We start from the raw sequence: 22,061 nt of genomic DNA, 5'->3' as shown, positions 1-22,061 counted from the left end.
ATTAGTATTCCAAAAATGCTTACAAGTGGCTTGGGACATTAATGAGAAAGGACTGATTTCTCTTTATTTAATTGCTAATGCAGTATAAATCCACACTGAGATGTACTCCCCCCCCCCCCCAAACTGGTTCGATTTTATATTGTCCCATTAAAAATCTGCTTAAAATAGAATATAAAAATGTTCATTATTTGTACACTAATATTTGATGGCAGAGAGTATTGGTTTAAATAATTTTCAGATAATACTTTAGTAAGATGATCTTGTAAAACTTTGGCATTTGAAAAACTAAAGATAATCCAGAGAATCTAGGATTTGCTAGTCCAGACATGCTGTTGAACATCATCGAGAACCCAAGCAGGCTACGCAAAGCCTGATAAGAGACTCAAACCACCAGATCATAACCTGAGCCAAAATCCAGAGTTGGATGCTTAACTGACTGAGCCATCCTGGCACCCTGAAAGCGGTATCTCCTTACCTGACGCCATGGTGGGGGTGGTGCCTGAGGCCAAGCCTGAGTTCCCTCTCTTGAGGGGCCACATCAGCTAAGGTGTAACTGCTGTGAACAACCCTGCTTTTTTTGGTGCCTTGGATACGAGGGAGGAAAACTTAAGTTAACAAAATTGTGAGACAAGACAAAACACCATCAGTCAAAATAACAGTGGTGAAGGAATTAGTCATTAAAATATTCGGCAGGAAAAACATTTGTACCGCCAGGACGTTTTTAACATAGTACAGAGAGCCAGACCAAGGGGCCCTAACACGCGCGCCTCTGTCGCTGTCGCCTGCGGCGGAGCGTGGGTCCCACCATAGTGAAAGCGCCCCGGGCCGGGTCGAACTACGAGCGCTTCGGCGTAGCTGTTGACCCCCGAGAGGCGGAGCGTGCCGTGCGTCATGACGCAGTTCCGTTGCGCGAGCTCCGCCCCTGCGCGTCCGGCCGCGGTGGGTTTGAACGCTGTTCCCGGGGAAACAACGGCAGTCTTGGTGCACCATGGAACCGAGGGTAGTGAAGCCGCCGGGGCAGGATTTGGTAGTAGAGCGTCTGAAAAGCCTCTACGGACTAGGGGCCAGGCACCTCGCCGAGGTGAGGCTTCGCCCTTTCCTCGGCCTTGTCCCTGGGCCCGCGGGCCGGTTTCTGCCGGTGTGAAGCGGCCTGCCGGGCAGCTGCGCCAGAGGCCTCGGGGCCGCTGTTCGGAAGGACCCTGGGGGAGGGAGCCACTCTCCGGGGCTCGAGCAGCTCCGCCAGAACCAGGGTTAGCGAAAGGTAGCTGCGGGGGCAGAAGTCATTTGTGGCCACAGATGCACCATATGTGGGAAAAACACATTTTATATAAAAAAGTTCTTCACTGTAAATTCTTGAAGGTTTATGTTATTACAGGCATAGCATGACACTGTTGAAAGTGTATCTGAACTTTTATTTACAGTGACTTGAGCGGAGTTCGAAAAGCGATTTTAATTTATTTAAAAACTTTCCTATTTTGAAAAAAAAATCCAAATTTAAAGTTGCAGGAATATACAAGGAACTCTTGAGCATTTCGCATGGATTTGCCATTGGTTAACATTTCGCCACGTTTGCGTTACTATTAATCTTCGTATTTTTGACTCCCTACACACATTTTTTTCCTTTTAACTAAGGATAATTTGCCGGTGCTGTGACACTTTTACCCCCAAATATAAATACTTAAATGTATTTTCTAGGAATAAGAATATTCTCTTATATTTGCAGTAACAAATTGAGGAAGCTGACCATTTATACAATAATATGTAACATATAGTTCGTATTCAGATTTCACCAATTATCTCAATAATGTCCTTTATACATTTTTTTCGCTCTGGTGCAGATACAGTCTAAAGATGAGCATTGCATTTGGTTTGTTTTTTGGTTTTTTTTTGTTTTGTTTTTTTTAATCTGGAACAGGTTCTTAAGCCCATGTCTTTTATAATGTTGATATTTTATTTTATTTTTTTAGTGAGAGAGACCGGGAACTGGAGAGTGGGCAGAGGGAGAGTCTTAAGCAGGCTCCAAGCTCAGTGTGGAGCCCAACACCAGGCTTGATCCCTGGGATCATGACTTGAGTGGAAATCAAGAGTAGGTTGCTCAACCAACTGAGCCACCCGGGCATCCCTAATGTTGCTATTTTTGAAGAGTACAGGATAACTGTGTATTGGACTGTCCCTTAACTGGAGTTTCTCTGATGGCTGTTCCTCGTGACTATCTGGTTATGCATTTTTGGCAGGAATACTACAGGGAGTGATGTGTGGGTTGCGCTTGTTCATTAGGAGACTTGCAATGTTGCTTTGTCCTGTTATTCCGGATATTAATTTTAACCAGTTGGTTAAGGTAGTGTCTACAAGATTTGTCCACTCTAACCTTTGTAATTAACCCTTGTACTTAGTACATAATTGGTGGGGAACTCTTTTTTGAGACTGTAGATTGATTCTTAATATACAAATTAAATATATCTTTTTTTTTTTAAGTATGATTTTTCAAATTTTGATCAGGCTAAATGGAAGAGAAGATCTCTAACCTCCCCAGGTAAGCTGATAGAGTATTTTGTATACTTGGGGGTTTTAACAAATTTAATTTAAGAGAAAACATTAAAAAAAAAATGTTTAGATTTAAGACTAAGTGCCAGATATCTTGTGATATTAAGCTTTCTTCAATCGGGTAACAAACTAATAGTAACGAAGATTTTGTGGGTAAATGTAAGATGTCTTTAAATCAAATTGAGTTAATTTTTTTGGTGTTTCAATTACAATTTTTTTTTTTTTTTTTTTTTTTTTTTTGCCTTTAGAAATTGGGTAAAGTATGTTGGGTAAAGAAAACTGCTTTCTTTTTAAGGCATAGACTTTCCAAGTTACTGAGATAATGTTGCACTGGAAGAATTTATCAAATGTACTTGATAAAGATAATTATATTGTGGGATTGGGTGCATTGGAACATTATGTGGCAATCTGGAAGTAATGTATAACTAACCATTAGTCTTTTGATTTGTTGATACTTCTTTGGTGATGTTTTTACAAGTAAGTACAATAGTTGAATTTTGAGGTGATTGCAACAAAAACAGTATCTTTAAAAGTTTTGTCAGAGTAGATTAGAGAATTTCATTTTTTTCCAAGTTTATTTCATTTTGAAATTTTGTAAACACTCTTGAAACATTTCTTCAGTGTGAAAAAAAGACCCAGTTATTACTGAGTCTAGTATCTAAAAAATATCTTAAAATTGTATTTTAGTTTGAAATTTAGCCTAAAATTTCCAGCTTTCTACAATGTAACAAAAAGTATAGCTCATTTAATTTCTGATGGGGTAAAAATGCATATTAGACAAAGGTGCATACATTTAAAAATATTTATAGGGATTCCTGGTTGGCTCAGTCAGTAGGGCATGTGACTCCCGATCTTGGGGTTGTAAGTCTGAGCCTCACATTGGCTGTGGAGATTACTTAAAAATAAAACCTTAAGGAAAAAAAAATTCTAAATTTCTTATCAGAGAAGCTCTCTTTGCCTTTTAGTCTCTGAATTTGGATACAGGCTAACAGTCTGTTAAATGTTGAATGTTTAAAATATATAAAATTAAAAAATAAAATGTTTAATGTTTGAGACTGATGAAATATCATGATTAGGTAGGAAGAAGGCTGAATTCTGAATTTTAATCTTTCCACTTGCTGGTTCTGTTACTTAGATAACTTCACTAACTTCTCTGGTCCTTAGACTTACCACCATTAGAATAGGGTTAAAGGCACCAATTCTGCTTACTTCAGAGTAAGCTAGCTGTTGCTAGGATCAAATAAGGTAATAAATGAAGGAGCATTTTGTAATCAGTAAAGTGCCATATTAATACAAGGCTTGATGCCTGTTTTCTGAAGTTTGCGTTACAGAGATATACACATAAGAAATCATTAGATAATTTTGCCATCTTACCTTAGAAGCCTAGAATGAGATTAGTATCTGATTTTAGTAATCTCTGCTTTTTTCTCTTTTGTTAACAGATGATTTGGATATCTTCTCATCTGGTGATAAAGTTGGTTCATCATTAAGATGTTATTCCGATGGAAGAAAGCATTGCACAACACTACTTTGTAGTTCATTCAAACAGTTAAATGTGAATTGGTAAAGTACCCTGAATCCTTACTGTTGTTATCCCCTCAGTGTCTAAAAAAACTGGGAGATTAAAGAGTGGTTTGTTTATGTCTTTGCCTTTTTTTTTTTTTTTTTTTTTTTTAGGAAGTAACAAGCAGTCTGGAGCTTGCTGACTGGTTATAGAGACTGATTTATTTTTACTGAGATCTTTGTTATAAAAGCATGAACCTAGCGTTCATTACATTTGGTAGTATAATGGAAAGTTATTTACACAGTACAAAACGTGAAGTTATTTTTATGGTTATTCATCCAGGACCCAAATGAACACCATATTCCCTTTCATTCTTTCTTTCCTTTTTTTTTTTAAAGGATGTAGGATAAAAATGAATGCAGGTTTGTTGGGCAGTGATGTTTAACACCACATTCATTGTCTACTAGGGTGGTAAGCTATATTTTAGGTAGTTGAGAGAAAGAGATGGAAGAAACCAGTCTGGTGAGTTGGTAACTACAAAATATGCATGATAGAGTGTTGGTCTGTGAGGGGTAAATAGTTTTGTAGAGGAGATTGTACTGTGTGAGTGAAATCAGTATAAAAACAGTGGAAGCTAAGATGAAATAAAGTTCTAAGTTAGGTGTTATTAAAAGCCAGAAATACATGGCAGAAGAAAGTGCTGTGGGTATCAACATTTTGAAATAATGTTAAACCATAAAGATGTATACATACACAAAATGAAATGTTGAGATAATTGTGGGGAGAGGAAGAGTTAACTATGCCTAAAATATACGTATAATATTAATTTAATTGATATTTGAGAGCTTGAATATTTTATATAATTGCTTCTTTCTCTGCTTAAATGATTTAATCCATATAAAGCACTTAGAACGGTGTTTAGTACATAGAAAAGCACTCAAAGTGCTATTACTGTTGTTATTACTGTTTAATTTGGCATTCACAAAGTAGCATCGTTAATCTAGATTTAAGATTTGGACATGAGGTAGATTGAATATAGAGTAAGGAAAGTAAAAAATTGTTTTCAGATTATGAATTTCTGGAAATTATTTTCTTATATTTAACTGATAGTTTTGTCATTTTTTGTTTTTATAAATAATCTGGGTATAATTTCCAGTTATAATTTGAAGCCTTTGAACTATGAAAGTTTTTATAACATTAGACAGTTTTTTCACAATCCCTAGTTATTATCTAATCTGGAATTATAGTACTGTCCAGCACAAGTAGCCACAAGCCACATGAGGCTATTGAGTACTTGAAATGCTATAAGTACAAAATACACACCGGATTTCAAAGATGGATAAAGAATGCAAAATATCTTAATAATTTTTATATTGATTATATGTTAAAATAATCTTTTAGATATACTGGGTTAAATATAATACATAGTTAAAATGTTATGTCTTTTTATGTTTTTAGTATGACTACTAGGGAATTTTAAATTATCTTATGTGATTGACTTATATTCCTTTGAACAGCACTGCTCTAGAAATTTCAACTTTGAGATCATGTTTTTGGAGAAAACACCTGAGATTCTAGTTCTGCTTTACCTTACTAGTTATGTCACCTGTCCATTATTTAAATTCTTTAGGGTTTGGTTTCTTCTGTTAGACATTACATTTTTTTAGCTAAAATTATAGCTGACATTACCTGTTATAGTGACCTCACAGAAATGTTAGGAATCAAAGGAAAGAGATTGGCAGTTGTAGAACATTCTATAGGTATATGTTATTTTAAATTGTGCCCATTTGAATATGTAGGAAGATGTTTGTAGTGAGTTTTTAGACCATTGGCTGTTATTTTTCATATTTTTATGTTTTCCACTTTAAAATGTTTACTTGTTACTTTTTTTTCAATTTTTGTGCTGTTAATATTTGGAAAGCACTTTTATCTTTTTTAAATACTGTAGAAAACTTACAGAATGCTGTGATAGAATTTTTTATTTTTAAAGCCTAGATGATGAACTGGATTCTTTTCAAGATTTGAAGCAAAAAGAAGCAAAAGAAGACTTAATTGAAAATGATTATGGAGTTAGTACCTCCAAGATAACCAAGCAGTCTTTTAAAGACATAGAAAAAGGTAAAAGATATACTCATTTTAGAACAGTCATTTCTTTCATTCTTTTTTTTTTTTAATGTTTTATTTATTTTTGAGAGAGAGACAGACAGAGAGAGAGGGAGAGAGCACGAGCCAGAGGGATAGAGAGAGAGGGAAACACAGAATTCGAAGCAGACTCCAGGCTCTGATCTGTCAGCTATCCACCTGTGAGATCATGCTCTGAGCCAAAGTTGGACACTCAACCAACTGAGCCATCCAGGTGCCCCTAGAACAGTCATTTAAAAAGTAGCTTTGTTAAGTAGAGCACATAAAGCTTATCCTGTAGTAATAACACTGGTTCTCTGTATATTTCTGTGATCTTCCATTTGTGTAAGCCATGAGGCAGTAATTGTGCTTATTGTTAAACTAAAGATGAGAAAGATAAACTTCATTATTTTCCAGTAGTATTCCCATACTCTCAAAACTTACCAAAATAATTAACATACTGTGTAGTATTGATTTTAGGAGTAGAATTTAGTGATTCATCACTTATACACAACGCCCAGTGCCCATCTCAACAAGTGCCCTCCTTAGTACACATTATTTAGCACAACCCCTTGCCCCACCTCCCCTCCAGCAACTCTTAGTTTCATCTGTGTATTTAAGAGTCTCTTATGGTTTGCCGCCTTTTCGTTTTTATCTTATTTTTCCTTCCCTTCCCCTATGCGCATCTGTTTTGTTTCTTAAATTCCACACATGAGTGAAATCATAACGATATTTATCTTTCTCTGACTGGTAATTCTCTTAGCATAATATACTCTAGTTTCATCCATATCGTTGCAAATGGTAAGGTTTCATTCTTTTAGATCACTGAGTAGTATTCCATTAGATAGATAGATAGTTATAATCTGTATATATAGATATAATCTTCTTTATCCATTCATCAGTCGATGGACATTTGGGCTATTTCCATAATTTGACTCTTGTTGATAGTGCTGTTATAAACATTGAGATTCATGTGCTTCTTTGAATCAGCATTCCTGTATCCTTTGAATAAATACCTAGTAGTGCAATCGCTTGGTCATAGGGTAGTTCTGTTTTAATTTTTTTTTTTTCAGTATATGAAGTTTATTGTCAAATTGGTTTCCATACAACACCTAGTGCTCATCCCAAAAGGTGCCTTCCTCAATACCCATCACCAACCCTCCCATCCCTCCCACTCCCCATCAACCCTCAGTTTGTTCTCAGTTTTTAAGAGTCTCTTATGCTTTAGCTCTCCCACTCTAACCTCTTTTCTTTTTTTTTTCTTCCTTTCCCCCATGGGTTTCTGTTAAGTTTCTCAGGATCCACATAAGAGTGAAAACATATGGTATCTGTCTTTCTCTGTATGGCTCATTTTACTTAGCATAACACTCTCCAGTTCCATCCACATTGCTACAAAGGGCCATATTTCATTCTTTCTCATTGCCACGTAGTATTCCATTGTGTATATAAACCACAATTTCTTTATCCATTCATCAGTTGATGGACATTTAGGCTCTTTCCACAATTTGGCTATTGAGAGTGCTGCTATAAACATTGGGGTACAAGCGCCCCTATGCATCAGTACTCCTGTATCCCTTGGGCAAATTCCTAGCAGTCCTATTGCTGGGTCATAGGGTAGGTCTATTTTTAATTTTTTGAGGAACATCCACACTGTTTTCCAGAGTGGCTGTACGAATTTGCATTCCCCCCAACAGTGCAAGAGGTTCCCATTTCTCCACATCCTCTCCAGCATCTATAGTCTCCTGATTTGTTCATTTTGGCCTCTCTGACTGGTGTGAGGTGATATCTGAGTGTGGTTTTGATTTGTATTTCCCTGATGAGGAACGACGTTGAGCATCTTTTCCTGTGCCTGTTGGCCATCCGGATGTCTTCTTTAGAGAAATGTCTATTCATGTTTTCTGCCCATTTCTTCACTGGGTTATTTGTTTTTCGTGTGTGGAGTTTGGTGAGCTCTTTATAGATTTTGGATACTAGCCCTTTGTCTGATATGTCATTTGCAAATATCTTTTCCCATTCCGTTGGTTGCCTTTTAGTTTTGTTGGTTGTTTCCTTTGCTGTGCAGAAGCTTTTTGTCTTCATAAGGTCCCAGTAGTTCATTTTTGCTTTTAATTCCCTTGCCTTTGGAGATGTGTCAAGTAAGAGATTGCTACGGCTGAGGTCAGAGAGGTCTTTTCCTGCTTTCTCCTCTAGGGTTTTGATGGTTTCCTGTCTCACATTCAGGTCCTTTATCCATTTTGAGTTTATTTTTTTGAATGGTGTGAGAAAGTGGTCAAGTTTCAACCTTCTGCATGTTGCTGTCCAGTTCTCCCAGCACCATTTGTTAAAGAGACTGTCTTTTTTCCATCGGATGTTCTTTCCTGCTTTGTCAAAGATGAGTTGGCCATACGTTTGTGGGTCTAGTTCTGGGGTTTCTATTCTATTCCATTGGTCTCTGTGTCTGTTTTTGTGCCAATACCATGCTATCTTGATGATGACAGCTTTGTAGTAGAGGCTAAAGTCTGGGATTGTGATGCCTCCTGCTTTGGTCTTCTTCTTCAAAATTACTTTGGCTATTCGAGGCCTTTTGTGGTTCCATATGAATTTTAGGATTGCTTGTTCTAGTTTCGAGAAGAATGCTGGTGCAATTTTGATTGGGATTGCATTGAATGTGTAGATAGCTTTGGGTAGTATTGACATTTTGACAATTTTTATTCTTCCAATCCATGAGCACGGAATGTTTTTCCATTTCTTTATATCTTCTTCAATTTCCTTCATAAGCTTTCTATAGTTTTCAGCATACAGATCTTTTACATCTTTGGTTAGATTTATCCCTAGGTATTTTATGCTTCTTGGTGTAATTGTGAATGGGATCAGTTTCTTTATTTGTCTTTCTGTTGCTTCATTATTAGTGTATAAGAATGCAACTGATTTCTGTACATTGATTTTGTATCCTGCAACTTTGCTGAATTCATGTATCAGTTCTAGCAGACTTCTGGTGGATTTTCCATGTATAATGAAAATCCATCAGATTTTCCGTGTATAATATCATGTCATCTGCAAAAAGTGAAAGCTTGACTTCATCTTTGCCAATTTTGATGCCTTTGATTTCCTTTTGTTGTCTGATTGCTGATGCTAGCACTTCCAACTCTATGTTAAACAACAGCGGTGAGAGTGGACATCCCTGTTGTGTTCCTGATCTCAGGGAAAAAGCTCTGAGTTTTTCCCCATTGAGGATGGTGTTAGCTGTGGGCTTTTCATAAATGGCTTTTATGATGTTTAAGTATGTTTCTTCTATCCTGACTTTCTGAAGGGTTTTTATTAAGAAGGTTGCTGAATTTGTCAAATGCTTTTTCTGCATCAATTGACAGGATCATAATGTTCTTTTATTAATGTGCTGTATCACGTTGATTGATTTGCAAATGTGAACCAGCCCTGCAGCCCAGGAATGAATCCCACTTGATCATGGTGAATAATTCTTTTTATATGCCGTTGAATTCAATTTGCTAGTATCTTATTGAGAATTTTTGCATCCATATTCATCAGGGATATTGGCCTGTAGTTCTCTTTTTTTACTGGGTCTCTGTCTGGTTTAGGAATCAAAGTAATACTGGCTTCATAGAATGAGTCTGAAAGTTTTCCTTCCCTTTCTATTTTTTGGAATAGCTTGAGAAGGATAGGTATTATGTCTCTTTTAAACGTCTGGTAGAACTCCCCTGGGAAGCCATCTGGTCCTGGACTCTTACTTGTTGGGAGATTTTTGATGACTGATTCAATTTCTTCGCTGGTTATGGGTCTGTTCAAGCTCTCTCTTTCCTCCTGATTGAGTTTTGGAAGAGTGTGGGTGTTTAGGAACTTGTCCATTTCTTCCGGGTTGTCCAGTTTGTTGGCATATAATTTTTCATAGTATTCCCTGATAATTGTTTGTATCTCTGAGGGATTGGTTGTAATAATTCCATTTTCATTCATGATTTTATCTATTTGGGTCATCTCCCTTTTCTTTTTGAGAAGCCTGGCTAGAGGTTTGTCAATTTTGTGTATTTTTTCAAAAAACCAACTCTTGGTTTCGTTGATCTGCTCTACCGTTTTTTTAGATTCTATATTGTTTATTTCTGCTCTGATCTTTATTATTTCTCTTCTTTTGCTGGATTTAGGCTGTGCTGTTCTGCTTCTTTTTCTTTAGGTGTGCTGTTAGATTTTGTATTTGGGATTTTTCTTGTTTCTTGAGATAGGCCTGGATTGCAATGTATTTTCCTCTCAGGACTGCCTTTGCTGCATCCCTAAGCGTTTGGATTGTTGTATTTTCATTTTCGTTTGTTTCCATATATTTTTTAATTTCTTCTCTAATTGCCTGGTTGACCCACTCATTCGTTAGTAGGGTATTCTTTAACCTCCATGCTTTTGGAGGTTTTCCAGACTTTTTCCTGGGTTGATTTCAAGCTTCATAGCATTGTGGTCTGAAGGTATGCATGGTATGATCTCAATTCTTGTAAACTTATGAAGGGCTGTTTTGTGACCCAGTATATGATCTATCTTGGAGAATGTTGCATGTGCACTCGAGAAGAAAGTATATTCTGTTGCTTTGGGATGCAGAGTTCTAAATATATCTGTCAAGTCCATCTGATCCAATGTATCATTCACTCGTTTCTTTATTGACTGTGTGTCTAGATGATCTATCCATTGCTGTAAGTGGAGTATTAAAGTCCCCTGCAATTACCACATTCTTGTCAATAAGGTTGCTTATGTTGTGAGTAATTGTTTTATATATTTGGGGGCTTCCGTATCGGCGCATAGACATTTATAATTGTTAGCTCTTCCTGATGGATAGGCCCTGTAATTATTATATAATGCCCTTCTTCATCTCCTGTTAGTCTTTAATTTAAAGTCTAGTTTGTCTGATATAAGTATGGCTACTCCAGCTTTCTTTTGACTCCCAGTAGCATGATAAATAGTTCTCCCTCCCCTCACTCTCAATCTGAAGGTGTCCTCAGATCTAAAATGAGTCTCTTGTAGACAGCAAATAGATGGGTCTTGTTTTTTTATCCATCTGATACCCTGTGTCTTTTGGTTGGTGCATTTAGTCCATTTACATTCAGTGTTATTATAGAAAGATACAGGTTTAGCATCATTGTGATGTCTGTATGTTTTATGCTTGTAGTGATGTCTCTGGTACTTTGTCTCACAGGATCCCCCTTAGGATCTCTTGTAGGGCTGGTTTAGTGGTGACGAATTCCTTCGGTTTTTGTTTGTTTGGGAAGACCTTTATCTCTCTTTCTATTCTAAATGACAGATTTGCTGGGTAAAGGATTCTCGGCTGCATATTTTTTCTGTTCATCACATTGAAGATCTCCTGCCATTCTTTTCTGGCCTGCCAAGTTTCAGAAGAGAGATCAGTCACGAGTCTTATAGGTCTCCCTTTATATGTGAGGGCACGTTTATCCCTTGCTGCTTTCAGAATTTTCTCTTTATCCTTGTATTTTGCCAGTGTCACTATGATATGTCGTGCAGAAGATCAATTCAAGTTACGTCTGAAGGGAGTTCTCTGTGCCTCTTGGATTTCAATGCCTTTTTCCTTTCCCAGATCCAGGAAGTTCTCAGCTATTATTTCTTCAAGTACCCCTTCAGCACCTTTCCCTCTTGCTTCTTCTGGAATACCAATTATGCGTAGATTATTTCTCTTTAGTGCATCATTTAGTTCTCTAATTTCCCCCTCATACTCCTGGATTTTTTTCTCTCTCTTTTTCTCAGCTTCTTGTTTTGCCATAATTTTATATTCTAGTTCACCTATTCTCTCCTCTGCCTCTTCAATCTGAGCCGTGGTCGTTTCCATTTTATTTCGCAGCTCGTTTATAGCATTTTTTACTTCCTCCTGACTATTCCTTAGTCCCTTGATCCCTGTAGCAATAGATTTTCTGCTGTCCTCTATGCTGTTTTCAAGCCCAGCGATTAATTTCATGACTATTATTCTAAATTCACTTTCTGTTATATTGTTTAAATCCTTTTTGATCCGTTCGTTAGCTGTTGTTATTTCCTGGAGATTCTTTTGAGGGGAATTCTTCAGTTTGGTCATTTTGGATAGTCCCTGGAATGGTGTGGACCTGCAGGGCACTTCCCCTGTACTGTCTTGAATAACTTGCGTTGGTGGGCGGGGCAGCAGTCAGACCTGATGTCTGCCCCCAGCACACCGCTGGGGCCACAGTCAGACTGGTGTGTACCTTCTCTACCCCTCTCCTCAGGGCAGGATTCACTGTGGGGTGGCGTGGCCTGTCTGGGCTACTTGCACACTGCCAGGCTTGTGGTGCTGGGGAACTGGTGTATTATTGGGGTGGATAGGCAAGGTGCATGGGGACGGGAGTGGCAGGCTCAACTCGCTTCTCCTTCTTCTCCTTTGGTGATCCGCTTCAGGAGGGGCCCTGTGGCACCGGGAGGGAGTCAGACCCGCTGCTTGAGGGATGGATCCGCCGAAGCACAGCGTTCGGTGTTTTCGAGGTGCAAGCAAGTTCCCTGGCAGGAATTGGTTCCCTTTGGGATTTTGGCTGGGGGATGGGCGAGGGAGATGATGCTGGCGAGCGCCTTTGTTCCCAGCCAAGCTGAGCTCTGTTGTCCGTGGCTCAGCAACTCTCCCTTCCGTTTTCCTCCAGCCTTCCCTCTCTCTGAGTAGAGCTGTTAACTTATAACGTTCCAGAGGTTAAGTCTCACTTGCTGTCCGAACACGCTCCGTCTGGCCCCTCCACTTTTGCCAGCCAGACTTGGGGTCTCTGCTTGGCTGGTGGGCTGCCCCTCCCCACCGGCTCCTTCCCGCCAGTCCGTGTAGGGCACACCGCCTCTCCGCCCTTCCTACCCTCTTCCGTGGGCCTCTTGTCTATGCTTGGCTCCAGAGACTCCATTCTGCTAGTCTTCTGACGGTTTTCTGGGTTATTTAGGCAGGTGTAGGTGGAATCTAAGTGACCAGAAGGATGCGGTGAGCCCAGCATCCTCCTACGCTGCCATCTTCCCCTGTTTTAAATTTTTTGAGGAACCTCCATACAGTTTTCAACTGAGTACTTTTTATAATTTCTTATTTTTTTTTCATAGCAGTATTTGTTAGAAAGTCAGTAAATATTGTGGTAGATTTGAGTAATCCCTTAGTATTTTAAGACTACTGCCGATTGCTTAAGGTACGACTTCTTCAGGAACTTGTTTAATAACTCTCTCTGTACATGGCTGCATGTCATAGTTTTCTCAGGATTTCAGGGCACCCAGAGATGGCTTCCTCTTGGCTGCAAGACTTTTAGAGCACTGTTCTCTCTCTGATAGCCTCCGTGCATCTTTTCTGGGCATACATTGTCTGTATGCAACACACACTCATTTCTCCCTTCCTGCTCTTTGTCATCCTCTTTGTTCCATTCATTTCAGTTTGAGGAAAATGAAAAATAATTATGCCTGGACTTGTGTTTCCGGCTACATGGTGGATTTTCCCCCTGAGAAACAATTGAAAATATAGGATAATTTAAAAAAATAAATAAGTAAAGGGTGAATATATTTAAAAGTTAACATAATTAAGGAATATTTAAGCTACTGCTTGTGATCTGGGAATCTAGAAAGGCAAGCAGCGCACTGAAAGTGTCTTTCACTTTAAGGGTGTTTGCTGGACTGAGTGAAGTGAAACTTTTTCTTTGTAAAAATTCATGTAATTTTTATTTTGGCTCCCTACGGTCTGTCCAAGATGGGGAGTAAAATAGGAGACCCCCTTCTTAAACCTGGCGTTCTGGGAGTAAAATAGGAGGCCCCTTCTTAAAACTGGTGTTCTCAGGAAGGCTAATGCAAGTTAAAACCACAGCTTTCAGTATTAACAGAAAATAAACTCTGACAATACAGTGTTGGCAAAGAAATGAAGCAAGAGGAACTTGCTCATCTGCTGCTGTTGGGAGAGTAAATTAGTATAACCACTTTGGGAAGCATTTTGGCATCACTAGCACAATTGAACATGTACATGTACCCTGTGATCCAGCATTGTTGCTGTTAGTCATATACCCTAGGTAAACTCTTGAATGCGTGTAACAGGAGGCATGTGCGTAGAGCATCTATGTAGACAAACCGCTCATGTATCGACCTATAGTAGAATGTTGGCATATAAAAATATAAAACAAGAAGTAGTGAAGTTTTTGACCTGATTCTGTCATTAACATAAGAACATATTTAAAGGAGGTTATAGAAATTACATAATTGCATCATTAAATGATTACAGATATTATATAAAGTTTAAAACAGGCAAAACAAAGTCTTAAATTTTTTTTTTACCCAAGTAGTAAAAATTTAAAAAGTAAAGCAATGGTTAATGCTATATTTGGCTTAGTAGTTAATTTGGTTTAAGGGAGAGAAGGGAATGTGATCGGGGGCTTCTGAGGTAATTTTCCATTTCTTGGCCTAGGCGGTTTAATACATGAATGTTTTCATGCACTTTGAAATCAATTTTGAAATAATTTCAGACTTACAAAAAGGTTGCAAAAAGAGCAAAGAGCATCTGTAAGACCTTTACACAGATCTTCTAAATGTTAACATTTTATCACATTTATTGTATAATTCTTTCTCTCTGCAAGTCTGTACTTGGAGACTTCTTTTTTTGTTTTGTTTTGTTGTTTTTGAGAGAGAGCATGAGTGGGGAGGAGGGACAAGGGAGAGAGCGACAGAATCCCAAGCAGGGTCCATGCTTAGCATGGAGGCTGACACACGGCTCGATCTCGCAACCATGAGATCACAACCTGGGCCAAAATCAAGAGTCAGGTGCTCAGCCGACTGAGTCACCCAGGCAGCCCAATACTTGGAGACTTTTTAACAATACTATAATTCACATTTAAAGTAACTTTCTGAAGATTACTCTGAAATACTTAAAACTGTAAATTAATAAGCTTGATAATTTTTTTTTACCAGTTGCCCAGCCAACTAATTTGGCCGCAAATTCAAGAAATTGGACTGAATGTTGTAGTGATGCAAGTGACTGTCCTCTGAGACGTGTTAGCTATCAGACATCTAAAGTACCAAACAAGCAGAGAATACTTCCATATCAGATTAATCAGATATATGATGAATTATTTCAAATACATCAGAAACTGCAGGTAAGAACTCAAAACTGAATTTAGAATTCAGATGTATTTATGTTCTAAATACCAAACATTTATAAAATTTGAATAGAATATGTCATTTAAATTATTTTAGGTAAGTCTGTTGAGATACGGTGGGAAAGGACAAATTTATTACAGTTATTGAAGGGAAATTTTATAGCTGAGGGAAAAATTTAAATGGTGTTTTTTTTTTATTAAAAATTTTTTTTTCAACGTTTATTTATTTTTGCGACAGAGAGAGACAGAGCATGAACGGGGGAGGGGCAGAGAGAGAGGGAGACACAGAATCAGAAACAGGCTCCAGGCTCTGAGCCATCAGCCCAGAGCCTGACGCGGGGCTCGAACTCCCGGACCGCGAGATCGTGACCTGGCTGAAGTCGGACGCTTAACCGACTGCGCCACCCAGGCGCCCCTAAATGGTGTTTTTATGAATAGGTATATTTCTTGGATTTCAGACTGTCTGGTGTTTTATGTTTATTTCTTTATTTCCATCCCATCCTTGCTTCTGAAATAAAACAATACCTGCTGGTAAAATGTGCTTTTTGAAGTAGTGTTCCTAATGCATTGTTTTAAATACTTATACATAAGAAGTTCTCTTGTCACTTCTCACCAGAATTCAGTTCAGAACATTGATATTTTGTCTTCTTTGGGATTTTTTTATTTCTAAAAGATGTAATTCATATATTTATCAAGTGTCCACTAGGTGGGAGTACAGAAGGAAGCAAAAGTATGTATAATACACAATTCCTGACTGAAACTGTTCTAGCTGGAATTGTACATATGTTTGCATACAATGAAATGGTTACACATTTTTTTAAAAACTAGTATTAAAAAAAGAACAACCCAGTATTTCATTTTGTCTAAATAATTCAGATTATAATTACTATAGCATTTCAGAAAAATTATTTTTGCCTAAAATCACTGGAGAAAAGCTCAAGGAGGGTCTAAAGTTGACTGAGAAAAAATTTAGAGAGGAGGTGGGAAGGCCATTCCAGGTGGCAAGGAGTTGGAGGGGAGAAGTTTTGGGAAAGGAGTGATTTGTCAGACTGAGTTTATCAGCCTGTCTGAAGAAAGAACAGCCAGGCTAGCTGTTACAGGCTTTTTAAAAATGTGCTTTGTTTTTTTAAAGAGAACTTTTTATTTATTTATTTATTTATTTATTTATTTATTTATTTATTAATGTCTTTGTTTATTTTTAATGTTTGTTTACATCTGAGAGAGAGGGAGAGACAGAGCGCAAGCGGCTGAGGGGCAGACAGAGAGGGAGACAGAATCTGAAACAGGCTCCAGGCTCTGAGCTGTCAGCACAGAGCCGGATGTGGGGCTTGAACCCATGAGCCATGAAATCATGACCTGAGCTGAAGTCAGACACTTAACTGACTAAGCCACCCAGGCACCCCTGTTTTTTTATTTTTGAGAGAGGGAGCGTGTGCACATTGCGGGGAGGAGCAGAGAGAGAGAGGGAGGCAGAATTGGAAGCAGGCTCCAGGCTCAGCTATCAGCACACAGCCCAGTGTGGGGCTTGAACTCAAGAATGGTGAAGTCATGCCCTGAGCTGAAGTCCAACTGAGCCACCCACGTGTCCCAGCTGCTACAGGTTTTTAAGCAAATGAGTGGCAGAGTAACAAATAGCACATTGGAAAGATTCTTTTACTAATAATTTATAAGATAAAAAAGAATTAGCAGGCAAAAAAGAATAAGCAAGTTTGTAAAGACACATCATTTACTGTAAACACAATATAGATACAAATATTTAATTAAAAATGAAGTGCAGTGGATTAATCTAGTTTAATTTATAGTTGAATCTAACTTAAACTTTTTTTGGTCATCTGTTATTAAGTGTACATATTTTGTCTTACTCTTTGATTTTATTCAACATACATTTGAACACTTGTTAATATGTATTTGCATGCTTGGTGTTGAGTGTATGGAAGTAAATAAAATATATATGGTTCTTGCCACACATAGCTTATTAAAATCAATTGTGAGCACTCATACTTTTGTAAATTTAAGTAAATAATATAGGTACAGTATGAAACCTGATTGGGATAGATTGAAAGGTCAGGTAAGGTTTTCTGAGAAAGTAACATTTAAATTAAACTGTGGAGGAAGAGTAAGGGATAAGCCCTACTAGACTGTGATGGTCTAGTATGAGAAGCTCTAGAAGCCTGATGATATGTTCATTCAAGGAAATTGTATTAAGTAACAGGATTTTTAGAGTAGGGGAATTGCTTAATGTAATGTATGCTTATTAAATCAATGGGTTGTAGGGGCATAGGTGTGGAAGTTGGGAGACTGGGAAGGATATCCTACTGTAATCATGCAGGTGAGAGGTAATGGTAACTTGGACTGGATGGTGGCAGAGAAATGGAATTGAATAGATTAGAGATTGCTTTTGTAGTTAAAATTGGCTAGACTTGGTGTAATGAGTTGAATGTGGTATAGGAGAGAATAGGTGTCTGGGATGATTCCCATATTTCTGGTTTGCACAACTTGGAAGAATAGATATAGAGAGAAAGATCAAGATTTTAGTTTGGAGGATTAAGTTTGAGAATTTAATGGAGACATAATAGTTAAAAGCTTGGCATTTAGAACAAAGGTCTTGGATGTGTAACTAAATTGGGAGTCATTCACATAGGTATTTAAAGGTGTCACCTGTAGCTGAGATCTAGAGAGAGGGCAGAATGTGAAGACATGTGACTAGTCTGATGGTGTCCTGGGTTAGGATGATGGATAGAAAGAAGTGAATGGAGTCTAAACATTTTTAAGGGATGGGATCAGTAGGTCTTGGAGATTGTTTTGATATGGAAGGTGTACAGTAGGGTTTTATTCTTTTTATTCTTTTTATTCTTTTTAATGTTTATTTATTTTGAGAGAGAGAGCGGGGAAGGGGTAGAGAGAGAAGGAAAGAGAATCCCAAGCATGGGATTGCTGACAATCCATGCTGATAGCTTGGAGCTGGATGCAAGGCCCAGTCTCACTAACTGTGAGATCATGACATGAGTGGAAATCAAGAGTTGGATGATTAACCAACTGAGCCACCCAGGCACCCCATTCAGTAGTGTTTTAGTCAAGAATGAAATGTAGGTTTATTCTTTTGGCTATTGGATAAATGATGCTGCTTTTTGTTAAGGGTAGGGAACACAACTGGAGGAGGAGAGAATTCTGCTTTTTTGAAATTTATTTTTTCCTTTTGAATGTTTTTTTGAAATGTATAACTTCAATTTTTGTGTAGGAAATAATTCCTTTATTATTATTAGTATCTTTTCATTTGCAACATTTGACTAGGTAACACTGTATTTTAGTTTTTAAAAGTTTATAAAATACTTAGGACCTACAGAAAAACATAGGGAATATTACAATATCAACTGTATACCCATTAATATTGCATAATGCTAATGTTTTATTAATAATTCTATATATTATTTTTAAAAGAAGTAGAGTATTTAACTTAGAGTTGAAACAGCCTTCTTCCCTCCCATTTCTTCTCCCTTTTCCCAGAATTAAGCACTCCCTTGAAATTGGTGTGGATCCGTTGTGTCCTGTTTTAGCACTTTTATGTATTCACATGTAGTAATTGCTTTGAATGTTTTAAAACATTACATAAGTAATGATATATTGTGGATTTCTTTTTGTAGTTTCTTTGCTTCATTCATTGTTATATTTTTGAGATTTATGTGTTTGGAAAATGTAGATCTAGTTCATTCATTTTATTTTTTAAGATACTCATTAAATTTTTTTAATGTTTATTTTTGAAAGAGAGACAGAAACAGAAGCAGGGGAGGGCAGAGAGAGGGGCAGATACAGAATCGGACGTGGGCTCCAAGCTCCGAGCTGTTAGCACAGAACCTGATGTGGGTCTCCAACTCATGAGCCATGAGATCATGACCTGCGCTGAAGTTGGATGCCTAACCTACTGAGCCACCCAGGCGCCCCTATTTAACTGCCATGTAGGATTTCGGCCTCTAAATAAACCACCATTATTTATTTCTGTATAAACATATAAGATGGAGTTTATACTTTACAAACAGTTCTGTTTAAGTATCCTTAACTTATAAGAAGAAAATGTGCAGGGTGCTACTAAATTGTTCTCCAAAGTGGCTGTGCCTACTTATTTACGTTCCCATCATCAACATCCCAGAGTTGTCTTTCCCCCATAATCTGATAGCTGTCTCACTGATGTAGTTTGCATTTTTTGTCTGTGAATGTTAAATCCATTAAGATGATTCTGAGTTCTGACACTAATGAGACCATATTTTTAAGCGAACCAGAATAGTAATTTGCAGATGCATATCCACCACTTTGAGTAAAAGTACCAATTTCTTTTATATTAAGTCTGAATGTTAAAAGTATATGAGATGACAACTCTGTTTTCAGGAGTTAAGTTGCAATTTTGTAGAATTCTGGGATTCTTTGTTAATCAAACAATATAAGCATCATAGTAGGACATTCTGGCTTTCATCATGCTGAGATAAAAGAATTCTAGCAAGTTTTTGTTAACAGTTGACCAATGGTGGTGCATCTGTTAATGATTGCATTGGAATCCATCTCTTCCAAGGCTAAGTATATCTCCCTCAGGAACTGCTGGAACTGAGGCAGGTGAAGGCAGGTGGAGGCCTGGTCCCAGAAAGCTTCTACATCTTCTGCTGTCTTCTGTATTCCCTGTGAAGTTAGAGATGAGGCTGTCTGAACAGAATGGTGTAGGAGGGAAGTGAGGTTTCAAAGTAAAGAGTGGAGAAGGCTTGAAATAAACACTGTGGAGAGTGAGAGAGAGAGTGAATCATGAAAATATAAAATGATTTCTGGAATCCGATATAAGTTCCATGAATTTACAACAGTATAACTTTTCCTGATGTGTGAGTTTTCTCCATTGGTATGGAGTAGTGCGGCACTGAGGCTGGGAAGGTGCTTAGTACTGTAATGTAGGGCTGGGGCCTTTCAGTCCAAATGAAGGACAAGAAGGGAAGGGGGCGGAGAGTATAGGAAAAGAGCAGATGGTGAAGTTGAAGTACGACATGGAATTGAAGCTGGAAAGGGGGTTATTCTGCATAGTACTGATGCATTTTGTACCTCAAATTCTCTAGAGTCCTCATAGTAGAATCTCACTATGTTGTCACATCATTTTGCAACAAGATAGAATTTCTGTGCAAGCTTACTTGTTGTGCTAGTCTGGCTGTTACTGTAATCCACACTTTACTTGTACCCATGTAGTCCTAAACACCATTTGATTAAGCTACAACCTCAGTAAATAAAAACATAATTTGTAGGGTTTGTGAATATATTTTCTAAAAACACTTGAATCTGACATTTTAATACAGTGTGAAACTGCAGCCCAACAGGAGTTTGCTGAAGAACTTCAAAAGCGGGAACGTTTTTTAGTTGAAAGAGAACAACTGCTTTTCAGACATGAAACTGCTTTGAGTAAAATTAAAGGTGTCGAAGAAGAGGTTCTTACAAGATTTCAGATTATAAAGGAGGTAACTATATAGCATTTGATTTCACAGTAATATAATTTGTGTTTTTCTTCTTAATTTAGATTCACTAGATCTTAGCATTTTGTCACATTCTTCTCCAACCTCCCTTCCCCCCACGTATTTTTTCCTGGGCCATTTGAAACTCATTTGCAAAAATCATGACTCAACACCCCTAAATACTTCCTTAGTATTATCACTACTTAATCTTAGGACTATGTGTCTCCTAAGTAAGCATAAGGACATTTGCTGCATGGTTAACATATTAGGAAATTAATGGTACTTGAATAATTTAATGTAATACACAGTCCACATTCACTTTCCCAGTTGGGCCTTGAAATCTTTTGTTTTTATTTTCTGATCAAAGAACTAGACAGAATTCTTGCATTACATTTGATTTTTATGTCTTTTTGGTTTCTTTGAATGTAGAGCAGTCAACCAGTTTTCTTTTTGTAAGACCTTTCTTTGAAGATTCCAGGCCAGCAGTCTTATGTCATGCCCTGGATGGATTTGCTAAGGATTTTATTCAGGTTAAATATTTTTCTCAAGAATATTATCTAGGTGATATAGTATACTTTGTTTCATATCAATAGATACATTACTATCTGTGTAACTTACAGAGAATGAATTTCATTCTGTTTTGAAAAATGCATATAGTCTTGTAATCACCACCATAATTCTGATAAAGAATAATTCTAGCACCCCAAAGGTTTCCTTACACTCCTTTGTAGTTATCCCTCCCTGCTCCCTGCACCCCGCCCTGGCAACCCCTGACCTATTTTCTGTCCCTGTACTTCTGCCTTTCCCAGAATGTCATGTAAATAGAATTGTGATTTTTCTTTATCTGTGGTTTTCAGCAGCAATTCAATTAGGAGGTATCTCCACATGTTTTTCTTTGAGTTTACCCTGTTTACCTTTTACCAAATTTGGGAAGTTTTCAACCAGTATTTCTTCAAATATTTTTTATGTTCCAACTGCTTTCTCCTCCTTCTGTGTCTCCAGTGACTCATATGGTAGGTCTTTTGCTGTTACAAACTGCTGAGGCTTTGCTCCTTTTTCCTCATCTATTTCTTCTGTGTTCTTCAGATTTGATAATCTCTGTTGTCTGTCGTTGTGTTCATTGTTTATCCTTGCATATCCATGTTGCTACTGAGATCATCTAGTGAATTTTTTGTTTCTGATATTTTATGTTCTAAAATTGCTAATTAGGTTCTTTTTAAAATTATGTTTAATTTTCCTCATGAGCATTTTTATCTTTACATTTGCATTAATTTGTATTTACCTCATAGGACACACCTAAAAATTCAACATCTGGGTCATGTAAGGATTGGTATTTTTCTTGTG

General features: G+C 37.6%; 1 protein-coding gene across 12 annotated transcripts in view; it reads left to right on the top strand.

Moving 5' to 3' along the window:
* The first annotated feature begins 756 nt into the window (after window positions 1–756).
* CCDC138 (coiled-coil domain containing 138) overlaps window positions 757–22,061 on the top strand; it is a 135,688-nt gene continuing 114,383 nt past the window's right edge. For 8 of the 12 annotated variants that reach the window (XR_008289234.1, XM_053200348.1, XM_053200343.1 and 5 more), the window contains exons 1-6: window positions 779–1,081; window positions 2,476–2,533; window positions 3,987–4,107; window positions 6,039–6,166; window positions 15,056–15,240; window positions 20,565–20,723. Coding sequence is in view for 11 of the 12 variants with exons in the window: in XM_053200348.1 (XP_053056323.1) it covers window positions 989–1,081; window positions 2,476–2,533; window positions 3,987–4,107; window positions 6,039–6,166; window positions 15,056–15,240; window positions 20,565–20,723 (744 nt within the window). In the remaining variant the exon portion in view is untranslated. Of the gene's footprint in view, window positions 1,109–2,475; window positions 2,534–3,986; window positions 4,108–6,038; window positions 6,167–15,055; window positions 15,241–20,564; window positions 20,724–22,061 lie in introns of all 12 variants that reach the window. The other 4 variants (XM_053200350.1, XM_053200352.1, XM_053200344.1 and 1 more) reach the window with 3 other exon arrangements.

This window comes from Acinonyx jubatus, chromosome A3 (genome assembly GCF_027475565.1).
Source record: "Acinonyx jubatus isolate Ajub_Pintada_27869175 chromosome A3, VMU_Ajub_asm_v1.0, whole genome shotgun sequence".
Classification (NCBI taxonomy): domain Eukaryota; kingdom Metazoa; phylum Chordata; class Mammalia; order Carnivora; family Felidae; genus Acinonyx; species Acinonyx jubatus.
The sequence above is the reverse complement of the archived record's forward strand: the minus strand, read 5'-3'. Positions and strand labels throughout refer to the sequence as shown.